Below are 18,078 nucleotides of genomic sequence, written 5' to 3'. Positions count from 1 at the left end.
CAGCAGGACTCCTGGCAGATGTCACGTGCCCTTCTGCTGTGTTTATTACTGTTTGTAGCATCCCCAGACAAACTCCGCTTCCGGTGTTGTTCGTAATTGGATAAATAGATCAAAGATTTAATACCTTGGGTAGACCATTTCGAAAAAGGTCAGTATTTCAGGGCATTTTAAACATGCAGTTTTGCACGTTTAAGGTGATGGGGCAAGGGTGGATGTTAACTTCATTTTTATTTCAGGTGTTGACTCAGGTTCATGGGAGGGTCACCAGTCTAAGTGTCACATGGCCTGTCAGAGATGACTTCAGCTGTTGTGTACTTTTGTCTTAGCTTATTCAAGCCTGAAATATCTAAATCCTCTGAGAGATTGAAATAAAGAATGTCATCACATGACTGAGTTTCTTTTCAAATTGAAATGCAGAAAACTACTTAATATAAGTGGGTCCTGTGACAAAGGAAGTAGTTTTAAATCTTAATACACAGCTATGAAATAAGCAGGAGTGTAGTGTTAGGTTTGGACTTAAGTTCACCACACACAAAAAAAGCTTTAGAAGTATAGCTTAAATCTGAGCCATATCCTCTGTGGGGAAACTGTATATTTCTCCCTTTGAAAGAGGGTAACATGAATTTAAGACTTGAACTAGTATCCCACAAATGTGGTGGTTAATGCTTTGTGGGTATATGAGAAGAGTTAGCAATCTGTATATAGCAAAAGAAAGTTACTGCATCTGTTTGTAGGAGTTACTTTTCTTTTCTTTTTCCTTTTTGCTTCCTTTTTCATTTGTTTTAAGCATAGATAACAGAATTTAAAGAACGTGTGGGCGTTCAGTTAGTAACAACTGAATAGATGGTGGTGCTTTGCACGGATCTATTTTGGAAACACATTTTTTGGGGTCATTGATATTTTAGAAAAGACAAATGCACAGAACTACTATAATATTTATTCTGAAATATGTAGTCAGTTTAGAAAACAAGATATGAACAAATGTTCAAGAAAAGAGATTTAATCAACTGGCTAATAAAATACAAGTTTTAATTCTGTTTTTAAGTGCATTGTTTGATTTTGGAACAGTGATGTATAGTCTTTATAAAAAAAAAAAGCACCCCCCAACAAATTTAAAAAAAAAAAAAACAACACATCTAAGCATCTTAATACTTCACGTTTAAATTCTTTTGTTAACAAGAACTTTGTGGTTCTTGGCATGTGAATAGAATTAAAGTTCCATGAAAATACTTTTGTCTTGCCTTGTTCCAGTGTCAGCACCATAATGGCAAGCACACATGTAGAATGTAATTTCAAAATATAGCTGAATTAGCTGGGTAATGGATGTGGTACAGTGAAAGCAAGGGCTATCTGAGTTACTGACACTGGTGTTTTTTTTTTATGTGTGTTCTAGAAACATATGGATGAATGTTGAAGAGTGAAATATGCTTTAGTGCTACACTGGGAGTTGCACTTGATGCTTGTGATAATCTACTGACTCTTCACAATGTTTTGTTGTCATCATTAAAGCTTTCTAGCAGCAGAATCAAATCTGTGAAGCTGTCCTGGGTGAGGCTGTGACCCTGGAGATCCAGGCATTTCACTCAGATCATTAATGCTGCCACCAGTTCTTAGGAACAGAAAACCCGTAGGATCTTTCTGTGATTTCTCTTGAAACCAACTTGATGCAGACCAAGACGCTGTTGAAATTCTTGCTTTGACATCTTTGAACCAATGGACTGTAAAGTGCATGGTGTATTCTATGTAAAGGTGAAATAAAAACTCTTACTGATGATAGTGTTTTAATTTTCAGGTTCGCTGGATGATGTATTGGATTGTGTTTGCTCTTTATACAGTTACTGAGACAATAACAGACTTAACAGTCTCTTGGTAAGAGCCTGCTTTTTATGAACTCTGGATGTAACTATATTTGTTTCATATGTTCTTTGATTTATACTGATGTAACTTTATAAAGAAGTCATACTTGTAGATAGCTTTTTTTTCCTCGGTAGAAGATTTCAGAGTGTGTATGAAGAATTAACATCTGTTTCCAAGCTTGCTGCATGCTGTTGCTTGAAGTAGTGACTACAGAATTTCTACCTTTGCTGAAGAAGCTGAGGAGGGGAAGGAAACTCTTAGAAGTATAGACTATGATTACTCTGTTTATGATTGTGTAATGCAAAGCAGATATTTTTCCATGTTTTGCAGATGACAGTATATTTCATAAACTAAATCCATAGGTCTAACTTTTTAAATTTATTTAATATAACTTTATGTGAAGAATCCTTTATATTAATATATAATTGTTTTTTGAAGAGATTTTTTGTTGTTGATTTATTTAGTACGTCATCTTATTCCTGGTGTTGATTTCATTCAACTTTCGGCTTGCCTTTAGGTTTCCACTGTATTATGAACTGAAGATAGCTTTTGTTATTTGGCTTCTTTCCCCGTATACTAGAGGGGCGAGTTTAATCTACAGAAAATTTCTGCACCCTCTTCTTTCTTCTAAAGAAAGGGTAAGAAGTAACTTCTCATATTTTTAATGCCTAATATGGAAATACCATATACTGAAATGCTAACCATTGCTAGATAAAAGATCAGTGTGTTACTGGCTTGCAGGGCAGCGTGAACTTGGACTAGAAAAGTGCATATGAATGTCCATAAATATGCCTCTGTTTAACTTGCATGAGCAGATAGTCTGTGACTTTCTATTGACATGAGACAACAACATAGTGTTCCCTGATCTACACAGTGCACACTGGGGAGCCCAGCTGAGTGGAAGTGATGCAGTTAAATATTTCTACTGGAAGAGCGTGTGCAGTACTCCCTATGCAGAAGCATGAGTACAGTTTTAGCAACAGCTCTTCATATCACCATTTTTTTCTAGCATACCCAAGTAACGTAATTTCCCAGGATGGATGATGTTGGTGACTTTTGGTATGCAAAGTGAAAGGATGCAATGAGAGACTTTTCACTGAAGTGTAAGGGAGGACCAATCTGCAACAGAAAATACCCTAACAGAGAATGACTACAGGATAGTTAGCTTTAGCTAAAATATGACAAATCTGCATAGTTCTTTTTCAGTATTGTATTTGTGTGTGTAGAAAGATCAATTAGCAAAGGTGTGAACACTACTGCTGATAAACCTCACAGTACAGAACGTAGTATTTATTAATAAAGGGTTAGTGCAGGGCTTGACCAATATTAGGTAAAACAGGTAGCTGACACAATTGCTACTGATTTGAACGATAATGTCATCTTGACCATATGAAGGTTGAATTGTAAACAGTTTCTAACTTCATAAGCTAAATGGATTTTTCTCTGTAGACTGCTAGCTATTGTGAACTGCATTGAAGTTTTTATCTCTAACTCCAGGCATTAACCACAGCTAGGGAGAAGTGTCATGTCTGTATTGTCCTTGATACTTAACTGTGTCAAAGTTCTGGCCTCTGAAGCATGTTTTTTTTCTTCTTGAACAACATTTGTCTGGCAATTTAAGCTTACTCTCTGCAAGAAACTTGTTACATAGCTGCAATGTTTCTGAGTTGGACAAAAGTAATGTTTTACCTTCTTGTTTGATTAGACTTAATCCTTTTTAGAATGAGAGAGTGTAAGTGAATGAAAGATTAGTATGCAAAGGCAAAAGTAATTGTTCCATTAAATATTTCTTCGAGGGTCTCTTCTGTATTCCCATATTGATGAAAAATAATACTGTGTGGGTAATATGCCTCCTATATGCACAGCCCTTTAATACTTAAGTATGTTTTGCTTTAGGAGATTGATGAGTACATCGTACAAGCCAAAGAAAGAGGCTATGAGACCATGGTGAATTTTGGAAGGCAAGGGTTGAATTTGGCAGCAACTGCTGCAGTGACAGCAGCTGTAAAGGTAACCTTCTGCTTACATTAATTGCTTCTGTCCTTGATATACTTATTGAACAGTTTGGCGGTACCGAGGATTTGCCATTCCTGAATAAAAAGACGAATTCTGCAAATGTGTTGAAAACCTGGAACACAATGTAAGGGCTGCAGCACTGTAGTTCTCATACTATGTCTAAGATGGTTTGTAGTGATTTTTTCAATGATGGGGATCAGGTTGCATGCTATCTTCTGAATTACAGTAATTTTCTATGCAGGCTTTTGGTAAAGATGACCACTGTTTCTTTTCTGTCTCCATTGTGCTTTCTTGTTGATAAACAAACTGTTTAAAGGATTTCTGGCTTCTTTCTGCTGTTTTTCTCCAATCAACTTGAGGTAACTGCATATATGAAATAAGGCATGATAGATTACTACCACAGATAAGTTATTTTGACACAATTAACTTGTTTGCAACTAGCTGATTGAATTAGTAAATTAATGCACTAAGCATAAACTTGCATATTACTGTTTAGCATACTCCTGCTTTGTTGTCTCATTTCCATTAAGTCATGAAGTAAACCGTGATTGTTACAGATTCAAGTTTGTACAAAACTCAGAACATTCAGTTGAATTTGAAAGGGTTCTGGGCCTAGGAGAACAAAATAAGTGCTTAAGTAAGCTTCTGAGCAACTTGTGGCCCAACAGCAGGGAGTAGAAGATGAGCATGATGATTTTTTGGCAATGTATATCATAGAATCATAGAAGCGTTTGGGTAACCTACCTAATACTCAATTAAAACAAAACACAAAAGTGTGGAAAGTAAGATGTGTATATCCTAGCTAAATGATAGTCTTGAGACTATCAGGATTAATTTCCTCTAGTGAATAAATGGAACTGCTGTGTTTGTAGTAACAGGACTTAAAACTGTTAGTAGGTAGCAGAAAGCACTGTAGAGATCCCAAGCTGTGACAGTTAAGGAAATGCAGCTAGCATTTAACTTAAATTTCTGTGCTCATATGTAAACTTAGTTAATAAATCAAACTCAATTTTAAAAAATGCATTTTCAAATACTATCTTAAAAAGGTTTGGAGAAAGTCCCAATATCTTCTTTATTCACTTTCTCTCTTTTTAAAGATGTATGTGAATGGTAGTTTAAAAAAACATAGTTTTAAAATATGGGCACAATGAGCCTGGGTTCAATTTGATTGCTGGCTCCTTTTTTTGTTATTCAAATTCGTAGCGTTACCTTGAGGCATGAAGTAATGTAGAATGAAATAGAGTATACCTCTAGAGGAATGAAAGTATCCAGAGTGAAAGTAGGTTATTTAAAAGCAAATAAACAAAAATAACAACAAAAAAACCAACCTCAAAGTACTCTGGGGAAAATTTAAGAACTATGCTATTTAAAATGCTAAAAAGGTAAATTCTCTGCCAAACAGCAATCATAACTTACTATGATGTGTACTGTAATGATACTTACGCTCTATGTTTTCACCATGTCTGTCTGTCTGGCTAAGGTTGAATATGTCCTTGTTAATTCTTATAGTGCTACAGATACACCGTAAAATAAATAATGCAAATATCTCCTCCCAGTTTCTTCTGAAGCATGAATAACTTTTGCCTAAATGTCATCCATGTTTGGATTTTTTAGCTATTCAGCTGTGACTGGCAGGATGCCTGCTCTATTTTCTTAAAACTTGCTTAACACACTCATGAATATTTGTACAGAATTATTTCGGTGCAGATGAGATGCTTGGGCAAAAAAACTACTACAATACCAGAGACCTAAAATAGACATGATTTAAACACTGAAAGAAGAGACTCTCTGAAAATCTTTATTTTGGCATGTTAAACCTCTCTTCAGTTTCTCATTCCAAAAAGCTGAGAGTGACTGCTCCATGCAAGCAAATGGAGACAATGCACGTGTTCTTGATTTTTGTTCACTGTTTTTCAAGAGCTGACTGCTGCCTCCAGCAGGTGAAAAGATTATCCTTTCAGCATGAGCTGGTGGAGCATGCTATAGTGTTTCAGGAATGGAATGCTATTAGTGGGATCAGTTTTGATGGGAAGGAGACACATTCATCATCACTTTTTTTTAATAGAACAAGCATGCTTTTTCTGACACATTGGATCTCAAATTAGGAGTAGAGAATGTAGGAGGTTAAAGACGAGAAGAGGTTCAAAGAAAACTTCTGCTCACTGAAGTGTTCAAGTAAATGATGCTAGGATCTCTATATACTCTGACTTGAGTAAATTTGCCTGGACTTCAGTAAAATCACTTAGAAAATCTGGAATATTTTCAAGAACAAAAGTGGGAAAGAGTAGCTTCTCCAAGGGCTGACAAAGGAAAATGGGATTAGCATTGAAAGGCTAGTTGGCTATGTAGGGAAGGCTGAAGCAGACAGGTCAGTCTACTGAAATTTGACATAGATTCAAGAGTGCTCAGCTGTAAAGTTGAAATGTAATTGGCAGGAGCTGTGGCTTAGACTTTACATTCCTATACTGATATTTTTAGCTGCTGCTAGTTAGCCCCTGTTCACATAAAATTTGTGTCCAGACAACACAATTTGATCGTAAAGCTACTTTTTCCTTAATGTATTGGTTAATCTACACCAGTTGAAATTCAGTGTTTCAAAACCAGCTAAATAGCATACATTAGAAAAGTAAATTGTGTTACTGTCATGTTAATTTTAGAATAAAAATCTTTGAAAAATACAAATTTCAGGGTACTTAAAGATGAAGCACACTCTAGGCTAACTTTTTACAGTGTGCTAATTAAGAAAAAATTTAGGTATGAAAGAATCAGCAACAAGATGCATTTAATGATATGAAAGCTGTTGGAGCTCCAACAGCTCAGTTTTATAGGGGTTTTTGGAAATTGTCACAATGCTCAGTTCCACCAATATGTCTTGTATTTTGATGCATCTGCTTTCCAGATCTTCAGAGATGCAACTTAACTGTACACTGCAATTTCTGCCAACACATAAATTCTGACTTTGCAAGCTACTAGGGAACACTGTTTTTTCTATCGCCACCAGCAGGATGGCTACTCATTATGCTCTGAAACACACTGTACTTCCTAAAAAGGTCACACAAATACTGTTCATGTGTAAACTATTTGAAAATAATTCTTATTTTGATGGCTGTATTTCTGTGTGACTGTTAGTCATCCTCAATCTGCTACCTCTCTGCTGTTTTAATGCTATTCTAATAGCCTTGCTCAAGCTTCCCCTCCTTCCTGCGTAGTGCATGACAGAGGAAGGTACCCTGCAGCCAGCTGTGGCATGCAGCCAGTATCACTATTAGCTCCGCTCTCCAGCGATACTGCTTTCATCCCTCCTCCCTGCTGGGACTCCCTGGCACACTGCAGAGGTCAGTCGTGGGCCAGTAGTCCCTCTGCAGGTTGAGAGGGAACAGAAGTACCTCCCTGTCAGCCCAGACTGGAGTGGGGAGAGAACAGCTGGGAATGTGGGTGCTGCACACCACGGCTTTGCAGCCACGGTGCTCCAGGAACCTCTGTGAATGCAGAGGCCATTCAGCACTTGTCCCATGAAGCCAAGCAGCTTTGTTCAGCAATCCTGACCACTGACGGAGCACAAGTCCAATTTAAACAAGAAAAAATAGTCCCCGAGGCAGACATACTGTGTGGTGTCTGTTTACAGCAACTTCCCTGGGTTAAGTATATAGATTATAAAAATACATGCCTAATAGCAAAGTTGAGAAGGGCATGTCATAGATGGGGGTCAGCTGCTGTAACTACATACTAACAGCTTGCTAGAATCCAAGTCGTCTCAGAAAGCGGTCCCTTTAGTAGGTTATCTTTATCAAAAATTAGATTTAGAAACCCATTACAACTTTAATTTGTGCTTCAGATGTATCACTGGTAATGAATGCGGTCTCTGAAGAAGGCTTAATATGTTTAAGGAAATACTGGTGAATAAATAAGCAGACTTATTTTTAAGACCTGCATTTTAAGTCTACGCAAACTTCACAGTTCATCTCTTCAAAAATAAAAAAGCTGTAAAAGTGAGCACTGGAGGCAGGAGATTCCCCACGTGCGACTGAACTGCTGTGGCCAGTAATTATCTGAACTGTCTAAGCAAGATCTCAAAGGTCTTAGCATAATAAAATTCTAAACGTGAATGTTTATTTTGTTCATGGAGGGTGTAAGAATCTTCTTAAAACTTAAGATCTGTATCAACATTTAATAAAGAACACGGCACAACAGTCCAAAAAACTTAAAAATAAAGAACATAGCACAACAGTGCACACACCCCCACCCTCTCCCCTTGAAATTTGTCCTCTTTGTCTGTGTGGTGATATCAAACTGATCTTGATTTGGCTGGATTGGACCTTCCTGGGGGTGAGATGGAAACTGCTTCCTGGCAGAAGGAGTCTGGTGGGGCTGTAGGAAGTATCTGCTGAAGATGGCATACTGTGAGCGTGACTGCAGCACAGTGGTGGTTGTGCAGCCCCCATTCCTCCTGTAACTCAGGCACTTCTGTTGCATCTCTTATTTTTCCCTGTTACCCTTCCAAAGTTCTTAATGCTTGCTCATTGTTATTTTAGGGCACGTTGTTTGACCTTTTTTCCACTTTGAAAAACACAATTCTGTATCCAAATACGCACTGAAAAATAAGGTCAAATGTTCACAGTTAGGATCTAGTCCTCTGTCTCCCCAATGCAGAATAAGAGATACAGGCTTGTAATTTGAATTCTTCTTAGCATGTTAATTACTATAATCTTAATTGCATTACCCTATACAATTTCAAAATGATTGTCTTGTAGTACGTGGCATGATGAGTGAACTCACAGTGCAACTTTTAAGCAAGTGTGTCTTCCTATACTTCTGCTCAGAGCCAAATCAAGAGTTTGTCGTGATGTTACAGTAGATTCTGGCCAGATTTAAAGTGAGTGGAGTTGTGCTGAATTCATATGGATTCTGCTGAGAACTGACTGGGTTCATTTCATGCATTCATCAATGTTCAGTGATTGATGCTGGAGCCGAGTTGCATCTGGTCAGGCAATGGACACGCTGATCAACTGGCTTGTGTGTTATAGCAGATACTGAAGGCTGTTGTTGCTGTCAAAAGAAGCAGCCCTGTCTCTCTGTTTCTCTCCATTTCTCTAGCGTCCTTGCAGCTGCCTGTCAGCCCTCAAACACAGCTGGTTTGTGAGTCAGTTTACTGTGCAAATACTTCCTGATACTAGAACTGGAGCAGTGGAAGGGCAGGATTCCTGTTGTAGTGACAGACCTGCCTTAAATAAGTCCTTTTAGGAAATAAAAATAACTTTAGAGTGTGTAATTTATACACAGACCCTACAGCGTCTACAGACTCTGCAGTGGTGCATTTTAACTTAAAGGCAGGCTGTAGCTGTGTTCTTGAGAACTGTCAGTAGGAAGAGCGAGAAAAGCAAAGGCTTCTGCTTCCCTTATAAAAGCCCCTTTCTTTTATTGTTTAATTGTGGGGTATGAATGGTGTTGTAAGAATGAAATTACATTATTCTTGCATGTGTAGGGCACTTAGTTTTACGTGTTGTACTCGTGAGTAGTTGTTAGAAAATGAATATCAGGTTTCAGCCACATCCTTACCCCCTTCTGCCTCTCCCCTAAGCTTTGGTGGCCATGCTAATTTGAGGAGTATCGCTGCGCTCTCTTCACTTTACATGGTTATTTTTAACATGAAATAATTTAACATACTGGCCTACCATCTGCAAACAGTTGTTGGCACGAGAGTGGGAACAAATGGTTGGGGTCAGTGGTGCAAGAACTGCTTTATGCTGTTGCTGAGAAAGGTGTGTGGACTTGTATCCAAATACATGGTACTGATACCGAACATAACACTCAAATGAGGATTTCTACTCAAAATCTTGATTTGCAAGAACAAAATAAAATCTTGCTCAAGGTGGGATTCACGCACAGGTTGGTCAACCGTCCTCTGAAATTGTGAAATTTTTTTGGGGCTTCATATGCCCAAGAATTAAATGTTGTTTTAACATGATACTAAGTAATGTGTCTGTCTTGGTTGCTTACGTGCTTAAATTAATCTTTAATGCTATAATAAGATCATATGATGTAAGATGAAAGAGCTGCTTGATGACCTTCCTTTATCTTTTAACTTTCTTTATCTCCCACGTAGAAAAGATGTTAACAAAAACGATTAGAAGAAATACTAATGCTCAACTGTGTTAAGCTGTCTTTGAATGTAGTATTGGATGTTGGGTTAGTATTATGTCAGTACAGATGCACCAGTAAGAGAGCCTACTAGCCTGTAGTCCAGGCAGGACCTCTTTGGATTGTGGTTTCAGGTTTCTGTGACCTAGAGCTTTTGTAGTGCTGCCAGTTTCTCAGTCACTTGAGTTACTGTTTCAGAGTGTACTTTTAACCCTTTTTTTTCCTATGCATAATAAAATCTGTGGAGAGTAAAATAGAAAATATCAGAAATCTTTATCTTCAACAGCAGTTCTTAAAATGGAAGTGTTAAAGCCACTGTCATGCTACCTAACACTGCTAGAGAAATATGTTTGAAGCAAATTGAGCATTTCTGATGGTTTTTGTTCTTTCAAACACTTCCCCTCACCCAAAAAGCCTTTATTTGTTCAGAGTAAGGGAGTGAAATGAGACATGTGTAATGAAACAGCTAGCTTATCTGTAATTTTTTCCTCTACAATTAACATACAGTTAAACTTGGGTAAAAGCAATACTTAAAGCAAATGTGAGTTTATTGCATGCTTATGTTCAGTGAATTTTGTAGTGTAACAAGGAAACATGGGCTTAACCGTCATCAAGCCAACTTTAACATCAAAATTAAAACCTCTGCTTTGTTTTCAAAGATACTGTTGTTGTATTTCAGAGTCAGGGTGCGATAACTGAGAAACTGAGAAGTTTCAGTATGCATGATTTGACTACTATACAAGGAGATGAGCCAGTAGGACAGAGGCCCTATCAGACATTACCAGAAACAAAAAAGAAAACCAGAGCCTCTGCAAATGAACCTCCAGGTAAGTATCCCTCTAAAATAAAATAAAGGAATTCTGTTTTCCAGATAATAAATAATACATGGAAGACAAAAATCAGAAAGAACAGGAGTAATTTACCCAATTAGAAATGGAAAAAATAAACAAAAACAAACAACACAAAGACTTCTTGAATATTTGAATGGAATTGGCTTGAGCAAGACATATTGCAATGTTAACAAATGATGCACCCTGTCCCCCCAGTGCATTTTTTTCGCAATCACTAAGTTTAGTAATTTCTCCTGTCTCTGTCAGTTAGCAACAATAATTTGCCAAAGTAAAGCATAATTGGAAGTAAAAAAAAAAAAAAAAGTGATTAATTAGTGTTTCTGTGACAAATGGACAAAAAGTTAAACATTAAAATTTATGGAATCTCCATAAATAGGAAGAGAAAACTAATGGCAATGAATTCAGCAGGTCCGCAATCATTGTTGGGTCAAAATGTAAAATCACATGTGGTGATATGAATAATGAAGGCATTAAATCGCCGTAACATACTAATGCACATTGACCCTCAAAAGATGGTGTGCAGTGACCAACATGCTTTTGCAGAGATTTTCTTGAGCCTGTGCTGCTTGGAGACTTCTGTGGAATACTGTCGACCTTACCTTCTTAAATGGAGAGGCTACAACATAAGGTGGTTGATATTTTTCACAAAAGAAATAGCTCTCTTCTAGTTTCTTTTGGCCATCCCCCTAAGTTTGTCCTTTCTTTTCACCTCTCTCTTTTGGGGAGAAGTGGTGGCTGTGGACTACAAGGCATTCCAGGAATCACATGGTAGCTCAGTGTTTCTTGAGGAATAAATGGCCACCTAAATGACTCTGTGCTGAATTGCTAATTGAGCCCAGAAGGTATCCTGTGCAAGTCAGTGTAAAGTACTGGCCAGGGAAAAAGCCCATGAATTCACCAAGAGTTGCGTCAGGGATGATGTCACTGCAGCTGTTGTGCATGAGCTATTCCTCAGCAACAGACCATTAGTTATTTCTCTGAAGCAACTTGAAAATGCTGAAAATTCAATTTTCAGTAAAAACTACTCAAGTACAGGTTATACTGTGTAAATAGTCAGTGACTGTGACATTCAATCTCACATGTCAAAATGTTTTCTTAGAGATAATTCAATTTTAACTATTTCTACTCCTGGACCGAAATCTAGTGTATACCTTTCCAGTTTTCTTTGAAGCTTCTTCTTTAAATTAGGGATTAAAAAAACCAACAACAACCACTGGTGGAGTTGGAAATGCTATGTAGCAGAATGTTATTTTTTTTTGTGATGTGCGCTAGGGGCTTCTGTACAAGCCATTTGAAAAGACCCAGTTGTAGAAGGACTTTGATCATTGGGTGACTGTTGTGAAAAAGGCAAGTGTCATTTTGGTGAATCAGATGGGGTGTTACAATTACAGATAAGTATTCGTGCCACTGAAAACATCCCTAGTAAATAACTATAAGTAATAGATATGATTGAAAGCTTCCATATTTAAGAAAAGATTAATTGAAAATGTGCTGGAGGCAGTGACAGGTTGTCTCTAGAATGGCAGGAGGGGCAAGTCTGCTGTGGATAGCAATGGAGCTAGGTAAGCTTGATTCTAAGTTCAGGAAAAAATGAAATGACCGAAAGAAAAGAAAGAACCTGCTTAAAGAAACATTGTTTTAAGATGAAGTGGTTATTGTTTATGAATAAAGTTGGGTTTAGAGTCTAAAGATGTCCCTAGGTGTCCGATCTTGTAGGTTCTGGAATGGCCTTCGAAAGTAGAGCTTGCCAGCGGGACCAGATTACATTTGGGAGCAGTGTATGTCTATGATGAGGAGTCTTGGCTTTTAGACCCTAAGGATCTTTCCAGCACATGTTTTTAAGCAGTTTGCTCCCTCTAGTGAAAATGTTTGTTAATAACCTTGGTCCTAGTTTTGCAGGATTTAAGCAACCCTTAATAACTCTTTCACACTGTATCTGTCTAAAATGAAGTTTGGTATTTAACGTGCATAGAGTATGCAAGTATGCAGAAAGTATGCATGCGAGTATGAAGATACTAATCTAAAATTAGTTTTATATGTTAATTTCTAATAAGCGCAAACTGAACTCTGGCAGTAAATTTGAAAAGTGAAAGAGTAAGATTTGGTTCTATGGGGCAGAGAACTGGAGAAATGAAAGATTAGGATTTGTTTGAGGAGGGACAAGAAGGCTGGGTGAAGAAAAGTTATTTGGTATTGATCAACTTTATATAGAACTGAGAAGTAAATCATGAAGAACATAATGTTCTTACTTTTGCTTTTAGATTTGCCACTTTTTATCTTAATGTCTCTTCTGGGGTTAAAGACAGGTCACTCAAAATCAAAAAGCACAGTTAAAAGATGTGTAAGTGATGTCTAAGTGAGAAATAACACGAGACTCAGAATTCTTTCCTTATTTTGAAGGCTGCTTTGATTTTGCCCTGAACTGAGTCTTTTGTATTTATCCCAAATTGCAAAAACTAAACACTCTTCTAAGGAAACATGAAACTTCATGGCTCCTGCTAAGATACATCAGCAAATCTGTTCTTTTGGGGGGAGTCCTCTGAGAAAGGAAAACCAGTATAGAACTTCTAATGGGAGTGGCAATGAGGAGGGAGGAGGACAATAAACTGGGCAGCTGGAAACCTGGTTTGTTCTTTGCTATGATAGTAAAACAAACACCGAAGGAAGGAATAACCAAGTAAACGTATAAAGTTAAGTTTAAAATGCAGCATAGATTGTAAAAGGTATAAAGTGTTTTATCTCTCTAATACATCTGCCTGTACTTAATTTTAAGTACACAGTAATTTCATGGTTCATAATAGGGCTGGTGGAGAGTAATGTCCCATTTAGTAGCCTTTAGTGTAAAAGTAGGTATTCTTCTGGCAATTTACAACAGATTACACTGAAAGTGAAGAGGTTCTTTTTGTCCAGATGCTTGGTGTTGACATCAGTGTTATTTAGCACATTTAGTAGTGGCTGTGGAAAACTATAGGGCGCACGTAAAATAAAATATAGTCGGGATCAGAAGAAGGGTTTTCATTCATCTGCAAGTTTTTTTTTGTTTTTTTTTTGTTTTTTTTCCCTAGAATAGGCTCCAAACAGCAGTGTTGCCAAAAATCTTAAGTACTTCTCAAGAAGACCAGTGTTTTTTTTTTCTAGTTCATTGTAAAGCAGAATATGGTGCCAAACTGATGGTTTAACTTTTGTAGTTAAGGGACTGCTGCATTACATACCCGTGGAATGAACTGGCTTGTTTCTCACAAATGGCAGAATGTGCTGCTCCTGGCAGATTGCTATATGCCTTGTTGGTTTGAAGCGTCAGGAAGAGTGACGTATCCTTTAGATGGATGTGTGTATGGCTTTCTTAGAAAAGTTACAGGTACTTTTTATTCAAGTTTTTATACAACTGCTTTTTAAAGGTTACAAAATTCCAACGGAAAAAAATCCTGGAGATGATAAAACAGATGAAGAGGTGGAGGGGACACATTCCGAGGATGAAATGTTTGCTCAGAGAGGCCTTCGAAGAACGCAGAGCATGAAATCTGTGAAAACTATTAAAGGCCGTAAAGAGGCAAGTATGATTTTTCTTAAGTGTCGAGTTTACTTTTAAAGATGTACCTTGGCATTTTTAATAATGTCAGAATTTAACTTTTATCTTAATCTTACAGGGTTTATCAATGATAACTGAGTTATAGAATGTGAAATGGAGAAGTAAGTGTGTGTGGTAACAGTATCTAGGCTTGAAGATTTTGTAGTTTGGGGTGCTTAATGAAATTATGCAGGAATTAAATTAACTACACAAGGGAAAAGGGATGCTTGTAATCTTAATGCTGACACCACCAATCCCAAGTTCCAGAAATGGCATACCTTGAAAGGAGTGTAGATAATGGTGTTGTCACCTGCAGTAGAGTGTCTTGATTGTGCATATTAAGCATCTGCTGTTTTAATGGTTGAGGATAATTCACAATTATTAGTTGGCATAGACATATGGCCTGCTTTGACTTGTAACCCACAAAGAGAAGATTTGTATGTGGGATTCAAAGAGCTTTGTGTTTGCGTGTGTCACAAACTTAAGGATGCTTCAGGATAAATGTCTATGGAATCTCATAAAGTTTGGGGGGGTAACTCTGGGAACAGCTTCTTGCCCAATTCTTTTGAAAATGTCTGTCATTCAGTCAGAGGCAGATTATCTCCCTGACTCTGTGAAGTGCCCAAAGCATGCTTAATGACACTTATTATATTGGAGTAGTGGAAAGGTAAATATTTCTGTCTGAAGTGACCTTAACTCTTTTAAGTTCTGTTTTTTTTTTTCCCTCAGATACGGTATGGATCACTGAAATACAGAGTAAAGAAGAGACCCACCGTATACTTTTAAGTTTATTGCACAATGCCTGCAAGTCAAACTGCTGTATTATAATAACTTGAATTCAGTACTTCAAGTGTTAAAGATCTGTGTATGATTCATATAATGGATATATATGAATAGATATGGTAGGACTTGGTTTTGTGAGCCTAAATGATTTGATGATGTATTACTCTGCTTTTCTGTAATTGCTTGTTGTTTAGACTTTAATCTGGAGAAGGTATTGGATGAATTTCATCACTGCTTAAATAAGAGTTAAATGAGTAACAGGAAACAGCTTGACTTTTTCAGAGGTACTGAGCAGACTGAAATAATTACAAGTCCAAGTGAATTAGCAGAAGCTGTAAGTGTTTGGAACTTGTGAAAGTCGAACCCATAGTGTCCTTTAGTTTACATGGAAAGATAGGTATACTTGATATATTCTTCTGAACTACAGTTCCTGAAAAGACCTATGTGTAGTTAAAAAGCATAGTTTAAAGGACAGCAGATGATATGGGGAAGGAGAAGGAAATGTGAGATAGACAGGGAATATCCTTAAGATCATCTTCTCACATCATATTTCCAAGCTTAACAAACTTGTATAATGCTAATAGGTACAAAATGGGGGTACGTTTAGCACTTTATGCAAAACTGGGTAGTTTTGCGCACTTACTGATTTACAGCTGCACATGTCATTTTAGTTAATTCTTAAGTAGATTAGACTTATCTTTTGAATGCCAGCAATTCTGTAGTTCGTGGTCTTTTTATAACTTGATTGCTTAAGTACACTTAGGATGCTGTAGATAATTGCAACTAACACTTAACAATATAATCAGGTGCCTTTCTGTGTCTTACAGGGCTGCGGGGTTATCTGTCTGTTTTTTTGGTTTTGTTTTCTTTTTTCTTCCCCCTTCAGCTGAGAAGATGTAACATGATTTAAGTCAGTTTTTGGTTAAAATTGTGGTAAATAAAACTTGTAGCAATTCTGGTGATAGACCTCAGGGATCTGAGCAGCCCATCAACTGTGTAATATAAGTCATACTGTTGTGGTGGCACGTATGATAGATTATTCAGGCCCTGGTTTGGTTTTGCTCTGCATTTCTATAAGAAAATATATATATATTTAGATTATGTATATGTGTATATTTCTTATCATGTGGATTCTAAATTTGGCAGTGTAGTATTTTATTGCTAAAGTTATTACTAAAATATTTACATACAAATAGCTTTTTCTGAAAGTCTAGCTCATTTACTCAGCCATGTTATAACCTAGTGTCCATGGCATGACTGTTTGCACAGATTAATTTTGGAATGTCATTCAAGGCAGGGACTTGTCAAAATAACCTTTTGAGGTTCCTATTGGTTCCATTTTCTGTAATTCTGAGAAGTAGGCTGATTTTAGTTTTTTACCGTGGATTTTGGCAAGACAAATCCACTTTTTGTAGATAGTTTTTTATTACTTGGCATGGGTAGAGATGGTGTTAATTTTCTGTAAAGGAGAATGATGTGTTGTCCCTCCTATCCTCGAATCTCAGACTCCAATCCTTAAACTTTCTCTGTATGACAGTCACCTGCAAGTCCACTGCAGTTCTTTTAAACGTTTCCTTAAGGGTCTGCTGCAGTGTTTTCTTTTTACTGTTACAGCCATAGCAGGTTTGCTGCTGGTGGGCACTTAATGGCCTGTTAATATAGACTGCAACTTGAAGTAGTCTTCTGTAGATTTCTTTGGGCCAGGGTTTGAATTTTATGGATGCAGCTGGTCTGTATTGGCATTGCGATTGTAGGCATTTACAAGCAAAATGTAAAGCCTTGGACAGATGTAACGATATTGATAGCACAGTGCTTTTAGCATCTCCATGGAAGGTAAATGCTTTAGTAAGAAGTTGCAACATTCCATATGGGATAAGAAGGCCAAAGTTTGTTTTGCTTTACTCAAAGATGTCATTTCATGCAAGATGACAGGAAGCCTGCTCTCTCCCAAATGAGTATAGTGCAAAAATCCTGTCTTCTAACCAAAATGGCAATTTGTGATTTAGCTTTTATAATGAGCTGTTTCCTAGGGTGCGAGGAGTGGAGGGCAGTGCTCAAAAAGGGTGTGGTTCATTGCCTCTGCCCCACAAATGTTTGCAATTCTCATCTGCTTCCCTGAATGGAGGAAACGCCCAAGCAGGAAAAGTCTGTCTGTGTGTTATGGTATATAAGATGTTAGAGGAAACAGGCTTTTGTATTTGCATGTTGCCCTTCCTTGAAGATTAGAATAACCTGGACACTGAGTTGAATCTCTAAATGTTATTCTCCAGTTGAGCATCCTCCTTGAGCACTTGGTGCCACATCTTGCGCTAACTCATAATGGTTTTTTAATTAGTAAGCATGGCAATAAAATTGTCATTGCTTTACAAGTGAGAATCCTGCGTGAAAGAGCTGGGAAAGCCCTTCTTTCAGAATTCTAGTTTCTGTTTCAAGTTCATGTAGATCCTGTTTCTAGGGTTGGATTCCTTTCATGCTTCCAAGGCTAGAAGACATCTGAGTAGAAGTTTAGTCTCTAGAAAGCTCATGGTCAGTAAGTTGCTTTATGCAATGATACATACTTAAGGCTGTAACTTCTGACAAATGTAACTTGCTAATTAAGTGGTGACAGGCTAAATAAACTCCCCTTTCCTGAAATATGGATGGGATTAGGAATGCTGGCAGTATTATTCATATTAATTACTGTTTGCATGTAAATGTATGTGTTCTTGCAGATACTGTCTTAAGTGATAAATCATCCAGTGTTTTCCTAGCTATTCTTTTTGTCTAATACCCTGCTGTAAAGTGTCCCCCAGCTTGTTTTTGATTTTGAATTCGTCCTGAAACTGCTTCACTATTGTTATCTTAGATTTTCTTTTCCTTGCTGTT

The 18,078-nt window shown here is 37.3% G+C and overlaps 1 protein-coding gene across 1 annotated transcript in view; it reads left to right on the top strand.

The window, feature by feature from the left end:
* REEP3 (receptor accessory protein 3) overlaps window positions 1-16,935 on the top strand; it is a 37,252-nt gene extending 20,317 nt beyond the window's left edge. The window contains exons 3-8 of the mRNA XM_048069494.2: window positions 1,793-1,869; window positions 2,375-2,495; window positions 3,754-3,867; window positions 10,691-10,838; window positions 14,261-14,412; window positions 15,160-16,935. Of these exons, the coding sequence (XP_047925451.1) occupies window positions 1,793-1,869; window positions 2,375-2,495; window positions 3,754-3,867; window positions 10,691-10,838; window positions 14,261-14,412; window positions 15,160-15,216 (669 nt within the window). The 3' untranslated portion in view covers window positions 15,217-16,935. The remainder of the gene's footprint in view (window positions 1-1,792; window positions 1,870-2,374; window positions 2,496-3,753; window positions 3,868-10,690; window positions 10,839-14,260; window positions 14,413-15,159) is intronic.
* Window positions 16,936-18,078: the final 1,143 nt, after the last annotated feature.

Source organism: Anser cygnoides, chromosome 7, assembly GCF_040182565.1.
Source record: "Anser cygnoides isolate HZ-2024a breed goose chromosome 7, Taihu_goose_T2T_genome, whole genome shotgun sequence".
Lineage (NCBI taxonomy): Eukaryota > Metazoa > Chordata > Aves > Anseriformes > Anatidae > Anser > Anser cygnoides.
The sequence above is the reverse complement of the archived record's forward strand: the minus strand, read 5'-3'. Positions and strand labels throughout refer to the sequence as shown.